We start from the raw sequence: 20,337 nt of genomic DNA on the forward strand, positions 1-20,337 counted from the left end.
CAAAAGCTCTATTACAAAAATGAGACTCCCCATTACTTATGATTGCACGAGGAGTGCCAAACCTTGTAAAAATGCTCTTCTTGAGAAACACAACAACACTTCGGGCTTCATGCTTGAATCAATAACTTACCTTGGCATGGATAATGAAAGCCCCCGCTTGAAGCTCTCCAAAAATCGCCCAACCAAAAGAGAATGGAAGAAAATGGGCCAAATCCCCGTTCTTAAAGAACCCATCTGCCTCGCGACATCCCGCACCTGCAGCCATTTGACCGCTTATGCGGTTCCGCAAGTGCAGTAAATATTTCGCTCCTGCAGAGATGCCCCCAGCTGCCCGCTTCTGCTTCTGTGCCTTCCCTTCCGTAGGTGCGGTCTCGCTTCTGCGGCGAGATAATCGCATATGTGGTCTCAATACTGCCCAAAAAAATCGCATCTGCGTCCCTCTTGGCCGCTTTTGTGGCTCCGCACCTACGGCCAAAACCTCACAGGTGCGGTTACACTAGAAGGCAACTGCTTCAGCACTTCTTCCAAGTCCAAACTCGATCCGTTGACCATCTGGAATCCACCCTAGGCCCTCAAGACCTTCGCCAATTATACCAACGCGTCCTAAAATACATTACGAACTTAGTTGAGCCTTCAAATCACATCAAACAATACTAAAACCATGAATCGCACCCCAATTCAAGCTTAATGAACTTTAGAACTTCAAATTTCTACATTCGATGCCGAAACCTATCAAATCACGTCCGATTGACCTCAAATTTTGTACACAAATCACATTCGATATTACAAACATATTCCAACTTTCAAAATTGGAATCCGACCCCGATATTAAAAAGCTCACTCCCGGTCAAACTTCTCAAAAACCTTCAAATTTCTAACTTCCGCCAAATGACCCTGAAATGACCTACGAACTTCTAAATCTACATCTGGATGTGCTCCTAATACTAGAATCACCATACAGAGCTATTCCCAAACTCGAAATCCCAAACGGACATCGATCCGGACATACATCCAAGTCCAAAATCATTATACGAATATGTTGGAACCTTTAAATCGCGATTCCGAGGTCGTTTACTCAAAAATCCAACCTTAGTCAATTCTTACGACTTAAAACTTCTGAAATAAGAGTTTTCTTTCCAAATCAACTCCGCACTTCCCGAAATTCAATTTTGTTCACGCGCACAAGTTATAATATCTGAAGTGAAGCTACTCATGACCTCAAACCGTTGAACAACGCGCTGGAGCTCAAAACGACCAGTCAGGTCATTACACAATCATACATGAATTTGACATGGTGAGACATAGAATTTTTACCACTTCAAGTGTTATAATTTCTCACAAACTCTATTAGATTTACAATCAAAATTTATTGTCTTTACTTGTTTTAAAATCAAATTATAGAATTTTAAGAATTTGAAAGAGAAAAATAAGGTAAAATACTTACCTTAAATCCATAATTTATTCCTGAAGGAAGTTCATGCATCAATTGACAATCGTTACACTCAATATTATGTAAAAGTTGAGCCTCATGCACATATCCCAAAGTCTGGTGACCAAAGCAGATGCTTCTACTCAATTGATTAGAGCCTCGTGCCGATAATGTGTTATAAAACAATAAAAGATGAAGAAAAGTATTACAGAAAAAAGTAGAGAGAGAATTCTTATTGATTTGGGATGAATTACAATGGAATAGAACCCCTCTATTTGTAGGGAGAGTGACTTATCCACAAAGTAACATAAAAATTTCTAGAATCTCTCTAAAATATAGACATTCACCTTAAATACAATTCTATTTATGACAATCCCATTATTTTTCTAACAATCTTATATTATTAGTGCCATTATTACGTAAAATAACATATTCTGAAAAGTAATCATAACGTAGAGTCGTCTTTGTCAGGGAGTATAAATTTGAATTTAGTCAAGTCTTAATACTGTTATCGAACAGTACTGGATGGAAAAAAAGAAGAAGAAGAAAAGTGTCGAGAATATAGGATATAACCTAAGTTCCATCACCATTCACCAATTTACCTTATGGAAGATGTAAAAAAGCCATCACAATTCACCAAAATGCTTAATTTGTGACAAAGATAGATTAATTGTATGTCACGATCAAACCCATTATCAAATTAGCTATTAGCCTATTAGTTCATGACTATCACCTATTTAGTGATAATATCATTTTATCATTGGTTTTAACGATTAATTAATTGTAATACCTCACATTAAAAATAAGGGTACTTAAGTAATTTGTAAAAAGAGGAAAAAACAACAAACTAATAAAACAACAAAAAAAAGAAGAGAAAACACAAGTGGGTTTAACCCATTAGAGATGTAAAAGAGCTTCATGAGAAGCTTTAGTTAGAAAGGATTTTTGAGATTAGGAATTTAAAAGAATTGGAAGAAGTCTCGTACGAAAAAGGGAAAATAAGCCAAAGAGGAGATTTGATGGAAATCTTTTCATCAACAAGATATAAACACTAAAAAATTACTGGTGTATTTTTGTGATAAACTCTGGGTATTACATGTATTCTTTCTCCTTTAGAAACAGAAGCAACTTTATATATATAATTCCACGCATAACTAAGTAAGCGTGAGGTTAGATTAGATTCTGAGTTTAAACGAGAAGGTTAAGAGATTGAGAAAAATCCATAATACTTTTCATGAATTACAGAGTATATTATATGAATAGGATAAAATTTATAGATTATGGATTAGTTAAATTTCTCCTAGAATGGGTAAATATAATTTAGCGAATTGATGGCCAAGTATGGAACTTTGAGAGTTGCGTATTCTAAATTGATCATGGATTAGCCTAAACAAGAAACTTAATACTTGATTAATATGATGTCATTATAGATTTATTGAAAGAAGTCCTACGGATTGCTTGAGATGATGCATTTGGTATTTCGACACGAGTATTGTGAATAGTAATCTTGTCACAATTTGTGTTTTCATAACATGCATGGTTTATATATGATTTTGAAAATAAATGTGTTACCGATGCTTTGAAATTGCATATGAGACAAGTCCTTTACTTGATATGGTATCGAACAATTTATTTGAGATATTTCTAAATGTTTTCACTGTTACTAGATATGTTTTACCATTACTCGAGATGTTATAGTTATCTAAAATATTTTTATTACATATGAGACAAGTCCTTTACTTGATATGATATCGAACAATTTATTTGAGATGTTTCTGAATGTTTTCACCGTTACTAGATATGTTTTACCATTACTCGAGATGTTATAGTTATCTAAAATGTTTTTATTGTTATTAGACATATTTTACTGTTATTTGAGATATGATTACCATTACCGAAATGAAATTACATGATTTGATAAGAAATGATATGCCCTTTTTTTTATTTTGAAAATGCTTTCATACGGGTATTTACTATTTACAAGAAAGAGTATTAATGAGAGGAAACTTTGAAGGACCCCGTAGCTATCGGCGGGTTCGTTAAACCTGGTGCACCTTCTATTTACAGATTATCGATTACAATTATAGTCCTCGCTAGTGTGAAGGTAGAACTAGCATACAGTCACAGTTTTTCCCTCGAGTAGGAATCTACAGTTATATTTGACTTCTTTTATGAAGGGTCCAAACATTGATACATATTACGTGGATCCTTTCTTGGAAATCTCCCAAACATAAAGATTTGATATGGCACAGTATTACCGAGTTTATTACCGATTTGTTAATTGATTTCTATCACAGAAAACACACCGAATAGACTTATTATATTTACCTTTTGAGAAAGGGCATTTTGTTTGATATACTAGCATATTTTTTGACTTGTCCCCAATTAAAAACGATTGTAGTTAAGTGTTATTACTCACAGAGCTAGCGACCCATTCCCCGCTATTTTTTCCCCAAGAGACAATAGGTAAGTCAAATGAATATTTCGAGTGTTAGAGTGTATGAGTTGAAAATTCCTAGTGACTCCCGCATTTATTCGCGTGGGCGATGACTTTTTAATTATTTGTTATATCTCATTTATTTGAAACTCTTAGAGTCGCTCCAAAATCATTTTCATTAGTATCATGTATATTATGTTATTGATATAGACTTGTGACTCTTGTTAGGCTTTCTTGTCGTATTTTTGGAGATGAAATTAATATTGTTGTGATCAAAATACTTCGTTGATGAGGATTATAATCGTTTTGGTGGATATTAGTTGATTCATTCTAAGACAGGTTTATTTTGGATAGTCCTAAAATAGGGAAAACTCTGTCTGATTTTCTGTAAAATATCAATGAGACTTATTTGGGGTACTTACTCCTGAGCGTCGATCATGATCCTAAATTGAATTGTGACATTAATTTTTAAAACGAATACTTTGTGGAATAGGATAACTCGTGCCTAGCATAAGTGGGATTAATTCTAGTTATTTCTTACTTTGCTTTGCTTTTCATTATTCAATTAGCAAACAAAAGAAAAGAAAAACAAAGGGTTTTAAGGTTGAAGAGGTACTTAGCAAAGAAAGAAAAAAAGGTGTTATTTCTCTATTTGCACAAGATTAGTGAAAAAGCATTTTAGCTCGTTAAATGAGGTAAAGGATAATGTCTACAATTATTCCAATATAGGAATTTCGAGATACATAAAACCAGACGAAAGATATACATAACTAGAATTAATTTTTAGCCTCTAACCCCAATTTATGTGACTAAGATAGGTGGTGTTATTCAAGAAATGATTCACAACGGGAAAAAATAAAGGAGATTCATAATAAAATTGTTACTATGTATATCTGTTATAAAACACGAATGAAAAATATTTATCGTTAATATCTATGTTTTAGTTACGCTAGATATAATATAAATTATCGATCAAGATTATAATGGTGTGATAAGTACTTTTTCTTTCTTAATCAAACTTATATTTAGAGATTAATTATAAGTGTGTAATTGCTTTCGACAGAAAATATTTTATCCTAAAGTGAAACTTTTCTGCACAAAGCCAATGGCTTTCAAAAAGTGTATGGCATCGGGTGTGAAACCAATAAAATGGAATTAACCAAAAAAAAAATACAAAGAGAAGAAACTATACTTCCATAAAATAGAGGGGTTACTAATATTATTTTCGATAAAATGGAGGGGTTAGTAATATTATTTTCAAACAGTTAAAGGGGGTGATCCTGTAATTTCAAAAACTTTGAGATTTTTCAGATAACAAAATGGAGTAATCACAGATTCTAGCCAAAAGGAGCTACTATTGTAACAAGATGATGGCTCTGAGCATCCCTTGCTCTGCTTCACTTGGCACCAAATTGCGAGGTACTCTCTCTATTCCATACTTCTCTGGCTAGTATTATTATTCTCTTTAATTTTTTTTTCCAGTTTTCTTGAATTAATCTGGTTTCTCTATTACAGCTCCGCTTAATTCCAGCAACTACAATGATCTTGAGAAAGTGAAAAGCATCATAAAGAAAACAGTGATTCCTTGTTTACCTAATTCTCCTGTTGAATCGCTCCAAAAGGGCAATTGGGTCAAGCTCATTTGTGGTGCTAGCTTTGAGGTCTTCACCTAACCCCTCATTTACTCTAAAAGACTTCACCTTTACAGTTTTCTGCACCTGATCTTTCTTTTGATCTTATTTTTACTTCCTCTGTCCCAATTTTAGATGCACAATTTCCTTTTCGGCTTATAAAAAAAAAGGATAACACCTTTCTATAGTTAGAAACATTTTAACATTAAACTTTTCCTAAATTTGTAGCCACACGAATGTCTAGGACTTGCCCTCAAGGGTTAGTTGAGGTTGTTGGTGAGTGGTTCCCCACATTTGGGATTGATTCCCCTCACCAGCAGCCTCCTTAGTCAGAGACGGATACAGGGTTTAGATTCTATGAGTCCAACTTTTAAGGTTTTAGCATTAAATCCATTATATTTTTAAAATTGTGGGTTCAGACCTATCATTTATTGCAATTTTAATGAATTTTTACACATAAATATATGCTCTGCGTCGAAAGTACTGAGTTCACATAAACCGGTGGCCAAACTCTACATCCGCCCATGTCCTTAGTTAGAGCTTGTTGCACCGGGCTTGCCTTGTGCGGTTTACGTCTCCTATGTGGTTTCTGTGTTGTTGCACAGTGAGCAGGTTACTCAGTACGCACCCGAATGGTAGAGGCTGCGGGATTCCCTGGAAATTTTCAAAAAAAGAAAATGTCTACGACTTGGTTTAGACCACAAGTTCAAAAAAATCTGTCTTTTTTTCTTAAACTATGTGCCTAGTCAAACAATGCCACATAAATTGAGATAAAGGGTGTATGTATAATCAAATTCAACTACCCCAATCCCAATTTAAATGGCATTATTTCGTTTAAGGATTGACTCAAAATGTTTGATGCTATTTCAGTTTTTATAAATTTCACAACTTAGCAGAGTTCAAATTCATTATACTATTCAAATCTTGAACTTTGATGATATGTTTATCTATCAAACTGATTTCAATCATTATTTTAATAAATGAACCATTAGTTTGTGTTTGAGGGTTCTTTTTGTTGTTGTTGTAGTAGTAGCATTTTAATATTTTTCTACTATCACTGATCCATTTTCTGTTACAATAATCTCACACACACACACACACACACACACATATATATATATATATATATATATATATATATATATATATATATATATTCCTGATTTAAATATGTCATTAGAAACAGACTACTTAATTATAGAAACAGACGGTAGCTTTGAAGGTTGGGGAGCAGTTTTGAAGGCAAAACCAAATAAATATAGTGATAAGAATACAGAAAAAATATGTGCTTACCAAAGTGGTAAATATAGAGAAAAAGGAAATATGAGTAGTATAGATGCAGAAATATTAGCTGTAATTTACGGATTAAATAGTTTTAAATTATATATATTGAATAAACAAGAAGTAACAATTAGAACTGACTGCGAAGCTATAGTTAAGTTTCACCAAAAGATAAACGCAAAGAATAGTAGTAGCAGAAGATGGTTAAATTTTATTGATACTATATCAATATATAATTTGGTTTTTGAACATATTAAAGGAAAAGATAATAATCTAGCAGATTAGTTAAGTAGGCTTAAAATTACTGTCAATTAATAAAGTATTTTACATGTACAACATGAGACCAACAGTTCCCAAGACTGAATACAAGGAAAAGGGCATTCAAGCCTCACCCTCAGACAAATACTTGCAGGCAGTATTAGGTAATCTTCATTTTAAGCCACAACGTTTTGCAGAACAAACTAATATGGAAAGGATAAGTTTTGGAAAGCATAATTTAGTATTCTTTCCTCCATCAAACATATCATTTAGAGTTTTACCAGAATGTGTCATAGATAGACCTCAAAGATGTTTAATTGATAGTTTATGGATAGCATACAATAAAAAAGACACTAAATATTTTATAGCGGCTCTTAATGCCTTAGGACAGTATTTTACAGACAAAAACCAAGATAAAAGATTTAAATAGTATGTAGTTATACATGGTAAGACAAATGGTATTTCTCATACATGGTTAGAAGTACTAGACTCTATTAAAGATTTAGAAAAACCGCTTTTCAAAGGTTTTAATGACTTCACTGAAGCATTAGACTATGCAAGAGGAATACTAGGACCAAACTACTATATCTCCCCAGCACTTAGACAAAACCCAGAAGAAAAAACCCCCCAATATAACATCCAAAAAGACAACGATAAGATAATATTCTGTGATCATTGCTCATCAATGACAGAAGCCTTCAAACGAATAAACCAGAAGAATGAAATCCTGGCACAGGAAAAAACAAAACTTATGGAGCAAGTGAAGGTACTAGAACAGAGAGTACATGCATTAAGATTTGAATTGACACTATCACAATCCCAAACTCAAGTTATTTCCCAACAAGACACAGAGATGAGCAGTCCAAAACATAGTTCTCCATCTCAAGAAAAAATGGATGAGAAGGGTGTGCATTCCCCAATGAATGCAGCAAAATCTACTGTATCGGATAATGATACAGCTAGTCCGATTCAAACGGTGACCGGTAAAGACACATCAAATCCGTTTATAGCTGTCACTTTGCCAAAAAGTGAAGATGAAGGTTCATCAAGATGAAGACTACCTAGAACATTAACACAGGGAGAAGCATTAAAAAAAGGGTATAATTTCTAAAAAGAAAAAAAATGAGAAAATAGAAAACATAATTAAACAGACATTAGAAAATTTCTTTCAAGAAAAAGAAGAACAAGACAAACATATGATTAAAAATCCTAGTCCTAATCCAAGTCCTAATCCAAGTCCAAAAAGGTCTCAAAGGGGAAGATGATAATTACGAAGATGAAAACCACCTAAATTATCAAGATGCTCAAGATCCATACGAAGATGATTTAGGAATGAGTTTTGATTCAATAGCTCTACATAATTTAGACACGTAAAAGGAAGCAAGGTCTCAGTCAAAAGCAATTGAGAGCAGCAAAGACAAGCAATAATGCTAGTATCCCACTAGGCGTGCCAATGCGAAAGACAATTAAAGAAAAGAAGACGTGACATAAAGAAGAAAAGAAATAAAGGAAAGAAGATGTGACAAAAGGTAGTGCTAGTGGTGCTACAAGACAAGCTGAATTTTTGAGTGGAAGAAAAAGTTACAAGCACTAAGGGAATCTCTGCTCAAGCCATGTGAAGATGGGGTCCAATGAAGTACCCTACAAGGCGGGACAAGAAAGATTTCTGGAAATGTTTGAAGTCCATTTTTCAAATCCGTTTCAAAAACTTGGCTATAAAAAGGAGAAGAAAGAAATACAAGTCGAAGAAAGAACACTCTCAAGAAAACCATCAAAACACCCTCCTTCATCACCCACCATTCTCCAAACACCTTGTAATATACCTTTATAAAATATTTCCTTATGTATGCCTTAGTAGTTCCTCCTTCAAGCCTGTAAAATAAATAAATCCCTACGCTTATGTGTGTTTGTTTTTAATTCCAAAGTCCAGTAAGCTCTTTCGAGTTTCCCGAAAGGGAAATCTCTCTCCTGTAAACATGTAAGTTACTTATTTTTATCTAAATTATGTTTCTAGATATTACCCCTGTTTTTTACAGTTTTATGTTATTTTGTATAGCTTTATGTTTATTATTCCTCAATTACTAGTTTGATAATAACCAGACATCACTCTTAGTATATGGTTATCCTCCCAATTTCTTAACAATTTTGATGAATTAACCGGTAAATTCCTAAGAGAAACTGGTTAAGTGAAACCCGAAAATAACCAAGAATGGGTATATATGTGTTTAACCGTGGCCAGGGTGAGGTTAAAGGGAAAAAAAAGAGTTAAGAATAGATTTATTTCTTTAAAAGGTTGGGAAGAAGAGATGAACAGTAAAGTAAAAAAAAAGTAAAAGGGGTAATTTCAGTTCATGATTTAGATAATATTGTAACAATACATGTCTATAGAATAAGAGAGAGAGTACCGAGTAGGATTTTTACAACATAAGAGTTTAATCACAAAAAATATTTTTATTGGTAATGTCTATTAATTGTAATAACTATAGTAATCCAGAAATATTTGCTAGAAGCCTTACCTCAAGTCTAGAAGAGTTTAAATTAGACGTAGAAACCGGATTTTACTCGATAATAGACTTAACTGTACATTTTATATACCTACAACAAAATAGTAGTATTTGTTCAGATATATATAGAAAACAACTGCATCTGATAATTTTAATATTATCATATCATCAATCTTACCATCTAAGAACAAGATTATAAAATTTATATCCTAGACTTTATTTTATATATATATATATATATATATATATATTTAGTCAAAGTTCACATCTTTATCTCCATCTGCAGTCGAATACTGTCATATAAAGTGTAACGGAGCTAGTACAAACTAAGTCTGAAGATTATACAAAATGCATAGACATGTTAAGTTATTTGAGCAATTGTATCTTTATTGGTTTTTGTAGGATTTGGTCGACATCAGGAACCTTTCTCTGGTTTATACTCTTGCTGGAGGTGAAAAAAGAATCATTAACTGTCTCTTTATAGTTTTGGCACTAGTACTTCTTGCATAGGATTGGATTGGTGAGTTTGTGTGTTGATTGTAGTTGATTGCATCGACTGTGCTGCTGAGGCGTCGGTGGTGAATGCTGTAAGCGAAGGAGTAGAAGCAGCCAGAGCCATTGTGCCCATTCGCAGGCCTTGGATAATGATCAGTGTTAATGACGATGAAGATCTTCATTTCCGTAAAGCTGGTAACTCTCCCCACACCCTGATTCCGACCACCATTTGTCTTCTCTGAGACTCAATAATCTTGGTTACCTGATGTAGGGGTAAACATTTCTTGCTTTTGTTTTGTATAAGTAGGCTTCTGATTGGGACCCTGCCGTAGACAAAAACCTGCTGTCACCAAAACTATGATATTTAAGTGGAGAAGGTTAGAGGGGTAGGCCCGTTATCCACCGAGTTTTGAACCATGTGCTACTGACCCTCAAGGTTTCTCGGTTTATTAAAAGATAATAGGCTTCTGATTGGAGTGTATAATCTTCTGAAGCATTAGAAACTGTGAAATGCTAACTTGATTGAGTATATTTTTACTTTGGATATTCTTGTTTTGAAGAACTTGTCGTCCGTATTGAGCCTTCCTAATGTCCTTCTTTTAGTGAGCTTTAAAGTATTTTCCAAAAATTGAACGAAGAACCACCTGAGGAGAAGAATTTAGCTTAAAACTACTCTAGTTTAGTAAACAGAGTAGCTTATAATGCAAGTTCGTTTTCAATTGAGTCTATTATTTGTCAATCTCATAAAATGTGAAGACAGCAACCCTTTATGTACAAAAATGAATGGTACTGAGAAAATTAGCTCAAAGACCTGAGGTTGTATTTTTACCATGAAGGATTACTCATAGATCACCGGAAGTATTCCAAAATAAGACGATTGAATTTGATACTCCTGTTTCGTATGATATTGTGGCAGAATTTGATCCGGATGATTGCCCTCAGGATTGCACAAGACCTTGTGAAAAAGTCTGTCCTGCTAGTGCAATATTGCAAAAGGTTCTTTCCATTTCCAATTCCCTTGATTTTATCTATCATACACTTAACCTTGTTGCTATCCCCTGTTATATTCATTTTAAAGTTTATTCATGTTCATTCCTAATCGTTACATCTGTAACTATAGCAGGGCGGAGTTTTGGCTGAGCGCTGTTACGGTTGTGGTCGTTGCCTTCCGGTTTGTCCTTATGACAAAATAAGTGAGTTCCATTAATCTGGTCATTCTCTCCATCCCCCCTCCAAAAAAAAAAAAACCAACAAAAATCTATTTCTCTCTGTCACCATGGTTTTTGCGTGCTGCTGCTCACTATTTTCACCATTACCTCTGTTCCCTTTAATTTTAGCATTGTTGTTTGTACGTGCACATTGCATTCATGAAAAAATATTTTGTTGATTTAGGAGCTATTACATATGTGAGAGATGTTACTGCTACAGCTGAACTTCTTGAAAGGGATGATGTTGATGCCATAGAAATTCATACCAGTGGAAGGTTAGCATAAAAATATTTTGGTTAATGTATTCCCCGAAATCATTCAAGTGTGACTTTCACTACTTATTCTATTGAAGCACAAACTTAACCCGTAGAATAGGTTACTCAAGATATATTGTTGTAAATTGTAATACACTCTGACTTTTGTTTTCTAAATTCTTTAACAACAAAATCACAAATAAAATGTAGACGTGGTTCTATTTCGTAAGTTTTTAAGGATAAAAGTTCTACTTCCATGGTTTTCAAGAGTCGAGGTCACATTATCAAAGCGGCATCATTTTGTAGCTAGCAATTGTATCTTATCTGCATTCTCATTTTTGGAATAGGGTGCCTGCAGTATTTAGAGAACTCTGGACTGGGTTGGGGAACTCAACTGCAAATCTGAAGCTCGTGGCAGTATGTGAAGCTGTTATTCGTTTTCTGATCTCTGATGGCTAAATTAAATAATATCATCTAGTAAGTTAAAAAAAAAATTATTCCATTTCAAAAAAGTAAGTTAATAATTTGTTTTTATCTTGGTTTCCTGTAGGTTAGCTTTCCAGACTTGAGAGATTCAACCATATCGGCGATGGAAGCTATGTACTCCGTAATGGAAACCAACATACAATGCTTAAACTTATGGCAGGTGCAGATCATGCGTCCTATTGCTATACTTATTTAGAAGCTAGGACTCTCCAAAGATATTTCTCACAATTTCCAATTATTATCATGATTGAAGTTGGATGGTCGACCTATGAGTGGAGATATTGGGCGAGGTGCCACGAGAGATGCAATTGCTTTTGCACGAAAATTGGCCTCTGCTGAAAACAAGCCTAAAGGTATCCGCTAATTCGTTTGCTACTGCTTGCAACAACTCATTGTTGCTATAAAATACTCGCTGGTGCAACTTGAAGATTCTTCCTACGCCATAGGTTTCCTTCAACTGGCGGGTGGTACAAATGCTCACACCATAGAGGGTTTGAAAAAGGAGAGATTATTCCAAACAACAACCATACATGGTATTAACTCCACAGCTAACACTTTATTAAGTTCATGTTCCTCATAACACTGAAATTTTTATATCAATTTGCACATTTCTTCAGAGGCTTCAGATTATGAGAAAATTCCCTCGAGTTCCTTACATTCACCAAATGCTTTGATCGCTGGTGTGGCCTTTGGTGGCTATGCACGAAAGGTTGGTCTCTTATTGCCAATCATGTAAATTATTGTAGTCTATCGAATCAACTGCATAGGGTAAATACTTGGCAGTATCATAATTTTGTCTTCTTATTCTCTTCAGATAGTTGGTAGGGTTTTGAATTCAGTGCAAAACCATCATGGACTTGCTCATGTCGAAGATTTCCCCGAGCTACTTCTGCAGGCCATTATTGAATCACTTGCTCTGGTTGGAACTGTTAAATGTTACAACATCCAGAAGCAGATCACTTAGATTGTATTTGAGGTTGATACATCAGAAGAAATTAAAACAATGAGGTTTTGGGAAGACCTGGCCCAAGATTAAAATTTATGGTCTTTGGTACAGAAAAAGTCAAAGGTCAAAATCAAAAGATGACGGTGGTATAGCTCAGACAGAATATAGAAACAAATACCAGAGTGGAGAAGGATCAGTTCCTATACATGATCATAGGGGAGGGCTTCGAAACTTTGACTTAACGGTGTGCTCTTTAACCTTGAGTTCTTCACTTTACTCATTATCTACTTTGGTAGATCTATAGCCGAATAAATCTAGGTTCCAGCAATACTTTTAAATGTTATGAAGTGCTTTATTAAATTAGCTTGCTTAGCTGAATGTTATATTTGACCTCCCTTACAAACAACCATTGTAGATATATCATTAAATTCATTTTACTTTTCAGTCATGAAATGGTATACAGTATTAGCCAACTATGTCTATTTTCTAGTGTTGAAATGCTATCCCATGCAAAAATCGCCACTGTTTTCAGCTGGCTGGTTGTGCTACAACTAAAAACGGTCATCATAAGGACCTAGTCATGCCATGAGATCTTTAAAACTTCTGATGTTTATTTATCATGCCAATATTGTTCTTCTCGATACACAATCTTATATGGATATAAAATGACATGAAACCATGCACTTGCTTGAACTGTATAGCATTCTTTTGGAATCTTATTGGCATTAGAAATATCTGCTCTGTTCGTATTCTTGTTAACCTAACATTTCTATAACTTAATTTTCTATATTCATTATCTTTTTGTAAATTGTTTTCCTCTTTATTTGTATTTTCTGTGTCTAATATTTGGCTCATGTGGTCATGTCCTTATCAGGAAATTCTTGACACCAGGCGAAGGCGGCAAATGCATCTGTATAGCTCACAGATTACTTTGGACTCTAGCCTCCAATGTTTAGTTAACAAAGTGCAGTTTTGGCAAACCCAAAGGGATTATTTGGTGACTGACTAGTGACTCATGACCAGCAATTGATTGGAAGAATCCACCCCCAGCTCTAACATGTGTATCAGCAATTGCCACTTTCTTAGTAGATACAATTAAAGTCATCTATCTGCTGAGATGTGAGAATAGGAGAAGTTATTCCAAGAAAAGTTTAGCCTTTTGAGATGAGAGAGTTGGAAGAGGCTGCTATTGGAATCAATCGTCCCCTGTAAGCAGGCTATAACTAAGGTCAAGTTCAATCATGTGGCCTGACATTTCATCGCAGTTCACTCCTTCCCATAGGCAGCAATCCGTGCTCATATTCCATGATAATGTTTTTGGATAAGATTTCTTACCATATTAACCACAAATACTAGACGACCGTGCTCTTTTCTGATTAGATTTCTTCGTCCGTGCCTCAACTGTGCCCCAAATATCAAAGCATTTACCTACTAAAATTCAACAAAACGCTTATTGTAGGTCCCTCATCTAGTATTTGTCATTACGATAGTTAGAATCTTATCCAAAATAATTTCATGGAATATGAGCGCAGCTTACTGCCTATAGGATAGAGTGAAATGTGATGAGATGTCGGGCCAAGTGATTGAACTAGACCGTAATTGCAGCCTGCCAACGGGGATGATTGATTCCAATAGCACCCTCGTCCAACTCTCTCATCTCGAAAGGCTAAACATTTCTTGGAATAACTACTCCAATTCTGACACAACCTTCAATGTGTATCAGCAAATAGAGCTTGTAAAAGAGTATGTTATTTAGCCAGTGCTTAGATTCATTTATGGTCTACTATTGTATCAAAGCAAGAGATGTCCTCAATCTCTCCCTGCTGCAAACTATGTTCTTTGTAATCCAAGCACAGAACTTTTCCTCAATATTTTGCCAAAAGGTTTTCTTAAACTCAAATCCAAATGTCATAGGCTGGCTGCAAGCATTTTTGCTGTTATTATAATCCAAAACTCAATTTTAATAATCCTGTTGATTTATTTGTAGGATAATAGTTAAGTGAAGACAGCACACCTGCTTAGTAAAATTCTGTCTCTTTTTATATCTTGCTTACATTATTCGTTTGGTATGAGGTATAAGAAGGTATTGTGCCGGTATAAAAATTTAATACCACCTTAATACTTCGTTTGGTTAGCAAACCATGTATAAGTTATCCCAGGATTAAAATTAACACCGGGATAACTTATACCTTATAGAGTGTGGGGTAATTAGCACCAGTATAACTTATACATTCTTCTTACAAATTATGCAATTGTTATATTTAATACAACATACCAAACAATGGATAAAAAATAATTTCAGCATAATTGATCCTATCATAACTTATTCGGACATAAGCGGTATTCAAACCAAACGACCCCATTGTTTTTGTCATTTCTTGACAAACTCCTCTTCATTTGCAATATATGCAGTCTGGTTCTTCTATAATAAGAAAAGCTCACACTAAAAATAAGACTTTAAAATTTGATGACACAGACATTGATCTCTATTCTACTCAGATGTACTGAAAATCTATATATACAATTCTTTGGAATTTTTCAGTTTCTGTTGAGTTATATAATGATCTCTTTTAAAGTCTAAAGTTTAACTTTGTTCCTCTAGCCTAGTCATAGTTAACAATATTCAGTCACTTTTTTTTTTTTTTTACTTTACACAATTGATATATGATATTCACTGGCTCGATTAATTTGAATATTTCAAAAATGTATTTTCTCTGCCAGGAGATTTTTCATTCTGCACTTGATTTTACCCAAAGTAATGCGGAGAGAGCAATTTACCTTTATTTCTTACATTTAATTTTAATGTACTAAGACCAACTCTATCTGGAGTTTAACTGCTTTCTTGGGTTCGGTCATATTTTTATCTCGTCATTGTTCCTACTTGTTGTCATTATTTTTTTCCATCCGTTTTTCAGCCGAGGGTCTATCGGAAATCACCTCTCTGCCCTTTCAGGACAGGGGTAAGCTTGCATACATCTTACCAGTGGCGGATCCAGAATTTTGTGCAAGCAGATTCAATCTTAGAAGTACATAACTTTAGTAATAAAATATAATTGTCAAGTGGATTCAAATAAAATATTTATACAAAATTTATGCAGCTTTAATCATAATTTATACATATACACAATATTACTTTTTGATGAAGCGGGTTCAACTATCACGTGCGTCCGTCACTGCAACTTACCTTTTTCAGACCCTATTTGTGAGAAATTACTGGATTTATTGTTGTTGTACAGAGACCAACTAAATAAGTTTAAGAGAGTATTTTCAAGCAATTAGATGCACCTGTCCCAGCTAGTCAATGGTGGACTACTGCTTGCCAAAATTGTAGTCCAATGGTAGAAAGAAAAAAAAAACATGAAAATCATATTTTTAATAATATAAGAAGAAAATGATTGACGGCTACTGACAATTATTTACTTATTCTTTTTCTGCACTTAAGTGGATATTATTAATAATAAAAATGATATGGTCATTTGTGGCTGCTTGCTTATGTTTGCGTTATTTCTGATGTGCCGCAGCCTGCAACTTCAAGATTGCGGGAGAAATTCAAAAATAACAAGATTTATAAATGGTCGTTCAAAAATAGCTACAATTTTAAAGTAACTGAAATTTAGCCACCTTTTATGTAAAGATAAATCTGAACGAAAATATTGTTTAAAATTCGGAAAAATACTTCAGTATAATATATTGGAACTCTTGTATAATATATTGGAACTCCAGTATAATATACCGGTCCAGCATAATATACAGAATATTGGAGCACTGGTGCTCCAATCTCCAGTATATTAACTTTCCGCTGGTTGGAGTTCCAGCATAATATGCTGAAAGTTCATACACATATGCATCAATCTCCAGTATATTATGCTGGAACTTTCCGTGTTACAGCAAAATAGTGGCTATTTTTCAATGAATTTGCAAAAGCTGGCTATTTTTGAATGACTAGTCCAAAAATTGGCTAGCCCATGCTATTTTAACCAAGATTGCTCGTATTTCCAATTTCTAATATGTCTCATACTTTAGCCCGAGTTATTTTGCGCACACCTTAATTATTTCATCGAATACTTAGTTATCTCCTATCAGCCTAGGATAGAAGATAAGAAGAAATTATGTCATCATTTAGTCTACATTTAACCTGTTTTTTCGTTGCACCGACTAATTAAATGTTTTCTGTTTTTGGAATTTGATTTGATATTTTATTTGATGGAATTCGATGATTAAGATACCATAATTCAAACAAACAAATAATGAGTAAACTATTAATTAGTGTAAGTCATGTATCCAACCAATCTTGAAATGTAACTATAAGTTTAAGTCAGTACATTGAATTAATTAGATTCTTTAACCCAATATTTAAATAGTAGCAATTAATATAATGATGGCTAAAAGTCTTGAGTCTTGACTCTTGACACTATCTGTGGAGGCGTTCAACAATGGCAAGTAGTAGCAAGGTTTAGTGTAACTATTTATTTTTCATAGTATTTGAAATAAAATATTGGAGCATTTGAAATATGTCTTTTTGCTACTTGATGATGTTATGACTAACCACCAACGGTAATGGTGAAATGGAAAAGATCCCGCTAGGGCGTACGCAAGATTTTTGATAAGCGGTGTAAAAATTTTAAAAAAAAAATAAATTACTATAATAAAAGTTGGTATCGATTTTTTAGATTTAATTATACTCAATATTTTCATTTTGCATACTATCTATATATACATATTAATAAAAAATTTGACAAAGCGGTGTCACGTGACACCACTTGCGGTAATGTGTATCTGCCTCTGGATCCATCCATCCATAATTAAAGGTTTTAGGTTCAAGCTCTAAAAATACAAAAAAAAAAAAAATCCTAATAGGAAACGTTTATAAGAAGTGAATCTGGATGAGTTGAAACCCTACTACACTATCGAACATCGAATGAAAAACAGAAATAAAAATGTAGCCATTATTCTATTGCATTTTCCAGCATTTAATTATGACTAGAAAGTGACACTACATTTGAACATCAGTGTCAAAAGACCATTCCATTAAATTAAATTCTCTTTTTTGTTCTTTTCATATATGGTGTTCGTATTTTAATTCATCTCTCGTACCTACTTTTCTATTGTGTTATTATTTTCTTCCCTTTTGTTTTTTTCTCTCTATCTTTACTTTGATTAAACTCTAAGCATAGCCAACAAACTAACTCTTTTATATCATTTTTCCCATGCCTACCATTTGGTGTATTCAATTTTGGTAGCAGCCAAGAATGAATATCCATAAAAACGTAATAAAGAGATTCCACTTATAACTTATACATTCACTATAAATGACATTTGTCAAAAAAAAAATTACTTCATAGTGGGATTTTTCGACACAAATTTGAATTAATCGAGTTCCAAAATGATTGTCAAATATGAGATGAAAAAACAAAAAATAACTATATGTGACTTGTAATGTGATGGTCATTATATTTAGCTATTAGTATATTGTTAGTATTTGAGCCTGAGATGCTTCATACTTAAACGAAAGAATTTATGATCATTTTTTTTTCCAAATTCACTATAGGAAGATTTTTGGGAACATTTGCCGTTAAATTTTCTTTTATATTTCCTTTTTTTTTTGTTTTTAATGGAAGTCACTAGACTAAATGTGGGAAATCATTACTTCCTCCGTCTCAAATTATCTATCGTAATTTGCTAAAAGTAGTTGTCTAAAATTATTTGCTATTTTAGAAGTTCATGCTAAATTAATTTTCTTCTTCTATTTTACTCTTAATATTAATTGTTTTTGAAGATTTACAAATATCTCAATTATGAGTAAACATTAAATGAACAAAGATTATATCTTAAGACTTATATAAAGGTAAAACAATAAAAAATCTCTCCAATTTAATATTTTTTTAAGGAGCGTGTAATAGAGAAGTACTACGGATAATTTGACACAGGGGAGTACATGTCAACAGATAATAAACAGTATTTGGTTCTTTTTCATTAATTATGAAGCTAGAATAGCAATTATGACACCCAAGAGCTTCAGTTTATAATCAGGTACTGTACCTAACCAAAAGATTGAAAAAGAGTGCCCCACTAATTAACTCCAAAGTAGAAAACATTCACTATGTCTAATAAATGCAAATGCACATTTCTTCATAATTTATAATATTTTTGCTGTATTAAAAAAATAAAATCTTTTTAGCCCATAGATGTTAATCGATCTCTTTAAAAACAACATATGTTATTGTTATTAATGTACCAATCAAATACTTAAAACAATTTTAAAATGAATATGTTTTAGGACGTACAAATCGAATAACGTAAAACATGCACAATCAGAATAGATATCTAAAACATAGAGCTAGCGTTTGGCTATAGATTTCCAAATTAATTTTGAAAAATTTGATTTGGATAAAGTTTGATTTGAAGACGAAAATGTGTTTGGATATCAGTTTTCAAAACAAATTTTACTTTTTTTAAAAAAATAACATGATAACTTATACCCACAAGTTCTAAAAACTATCACAAATACCCAACAATACCTTCATCAATAGCATTCATTATCATTATCACAAACCATAGTCCTGAACATAGATAATTTTGGTACGAAATTATCATTTTTATAATAAACTACATAATACACTAGCAGATGACTGAGAAGATGAAGTTGTATTGTTATAAAATAATAAATGGTGGGCCCTTTTATAAAATATAAAAGTTTGGGACAATTTTTTAAAAATATAATAGTAAAATTTTGAGCCTGGTTTTGGATTTGGGAATTTGCCAAAATATGCATAAAATTTATGAACAAACATGTATTTACAAAAAAAAATTGGGAAAAATTTGACAAAATCTATGGCCAAACAGGTCCTTTATCTTACCTTTCTTTTGATTTTCCATCAGGTTTTCGGTATCTGTATTAGGGCCTAATTTATCCAGATTCGCGGTGAGAACTCTCTCTTTTGTGGTAAAGAGCTCCAACTAAAGGAGATTCCTACTCAGAACTTGAACCCCATACCTTTGATTAAGAATGATAGAATACTTATCACTCCACCACAACCTTCAGTAATCTGATCTTAAACCTTTGGTATGATTTCTACCTATTTGCATGGGACGAATCCCAAATTTACAATTCAAACATTCAACATGTTAAAGTATAAATTAGTCTTCAGATAACAACAACAACAACAATAATGTGAGATTTTCCGGCGTAAATTTGAATTTAGTCGGACTCCAATGTGAATACCGATACTGGGTAAAAAACCAAAAAAAAAAAATAACAATATTATTATTATTATTATTATGGAGTCGTCTTTATTAGGGATCGTTTTATCCCCCAACATGGAACTTCCCGGTGCGAATCCGGATTTAGTCGAGCCCCAATATAAATACCGAACACCAGATGTAAAATAAAAACAACAACAACAACAAC

At 33.3% G+C, this 20,337-nt stretch overlaps 1 protein-coding gene across 2 annotated transcripts; it reads left to right on the forward strand.

Moving 5' to 3' along the window:
- The first annotated feature begins 5,201 nt into the window (after nt 1–5,201).
- On the forward strand, nt 5,202–14,829 carry LOC104238820 (uncharacterized). Of its 2 annotated transcripts, none has more exons than XM_009793301.2 (14): nt 5,202–5,285; nt 5,382–5,527; nt 9,943–9,991; nt 10,084–10,230; nt 10,952–11,031; nt 11,156–11,228; nt 11,428–11,518; nt 11,845–11,914; nt 12,048–12,143; nt 12,237–12,336; nt 12,430–12,516; nt 12,601–12,692; nt 12,798–13,173; nt 13,804–14,829. In XM_009793301.2, the coding sequence occupies exons 1-13, from the start codon at nt 5,234–5,236 to the stop codon at nt 12,945–12,947; spliced, it is 1,233 nt and encodes a 410-aa protein (XP_009791603.1). In that variant the 5' UTR covers nt 5,202–5,233; the 3' UTR covers nt 12,948–13,173; nt 13,804–14,829. The 2 variants fall into 2 exon arrangements, with proteins under 2 accessions (XP_009791603.1, XP_009791605.1); XM_009793303.2 differs by having other exon boundaries at nt 11,159–11,228.
- The last annotated feature ends 5,508 nt before the right edge of the window (nt 14,830–20,337 follow it).

This window comes from Nicotiana sylvestris, chromosome 10 (assembly GCF_000393655.2).
Source record: "Nicotiana sylvestris chromosome 10, ASM39365v2, whole genome shotgun sequence".
Lineage (NCBI taxonomy): Eukaryota > Viridiplantae > Streptophyta > Magnoliopsida > Solanales > Solanaceae > Nicotiana > Nicotiana sylvestris.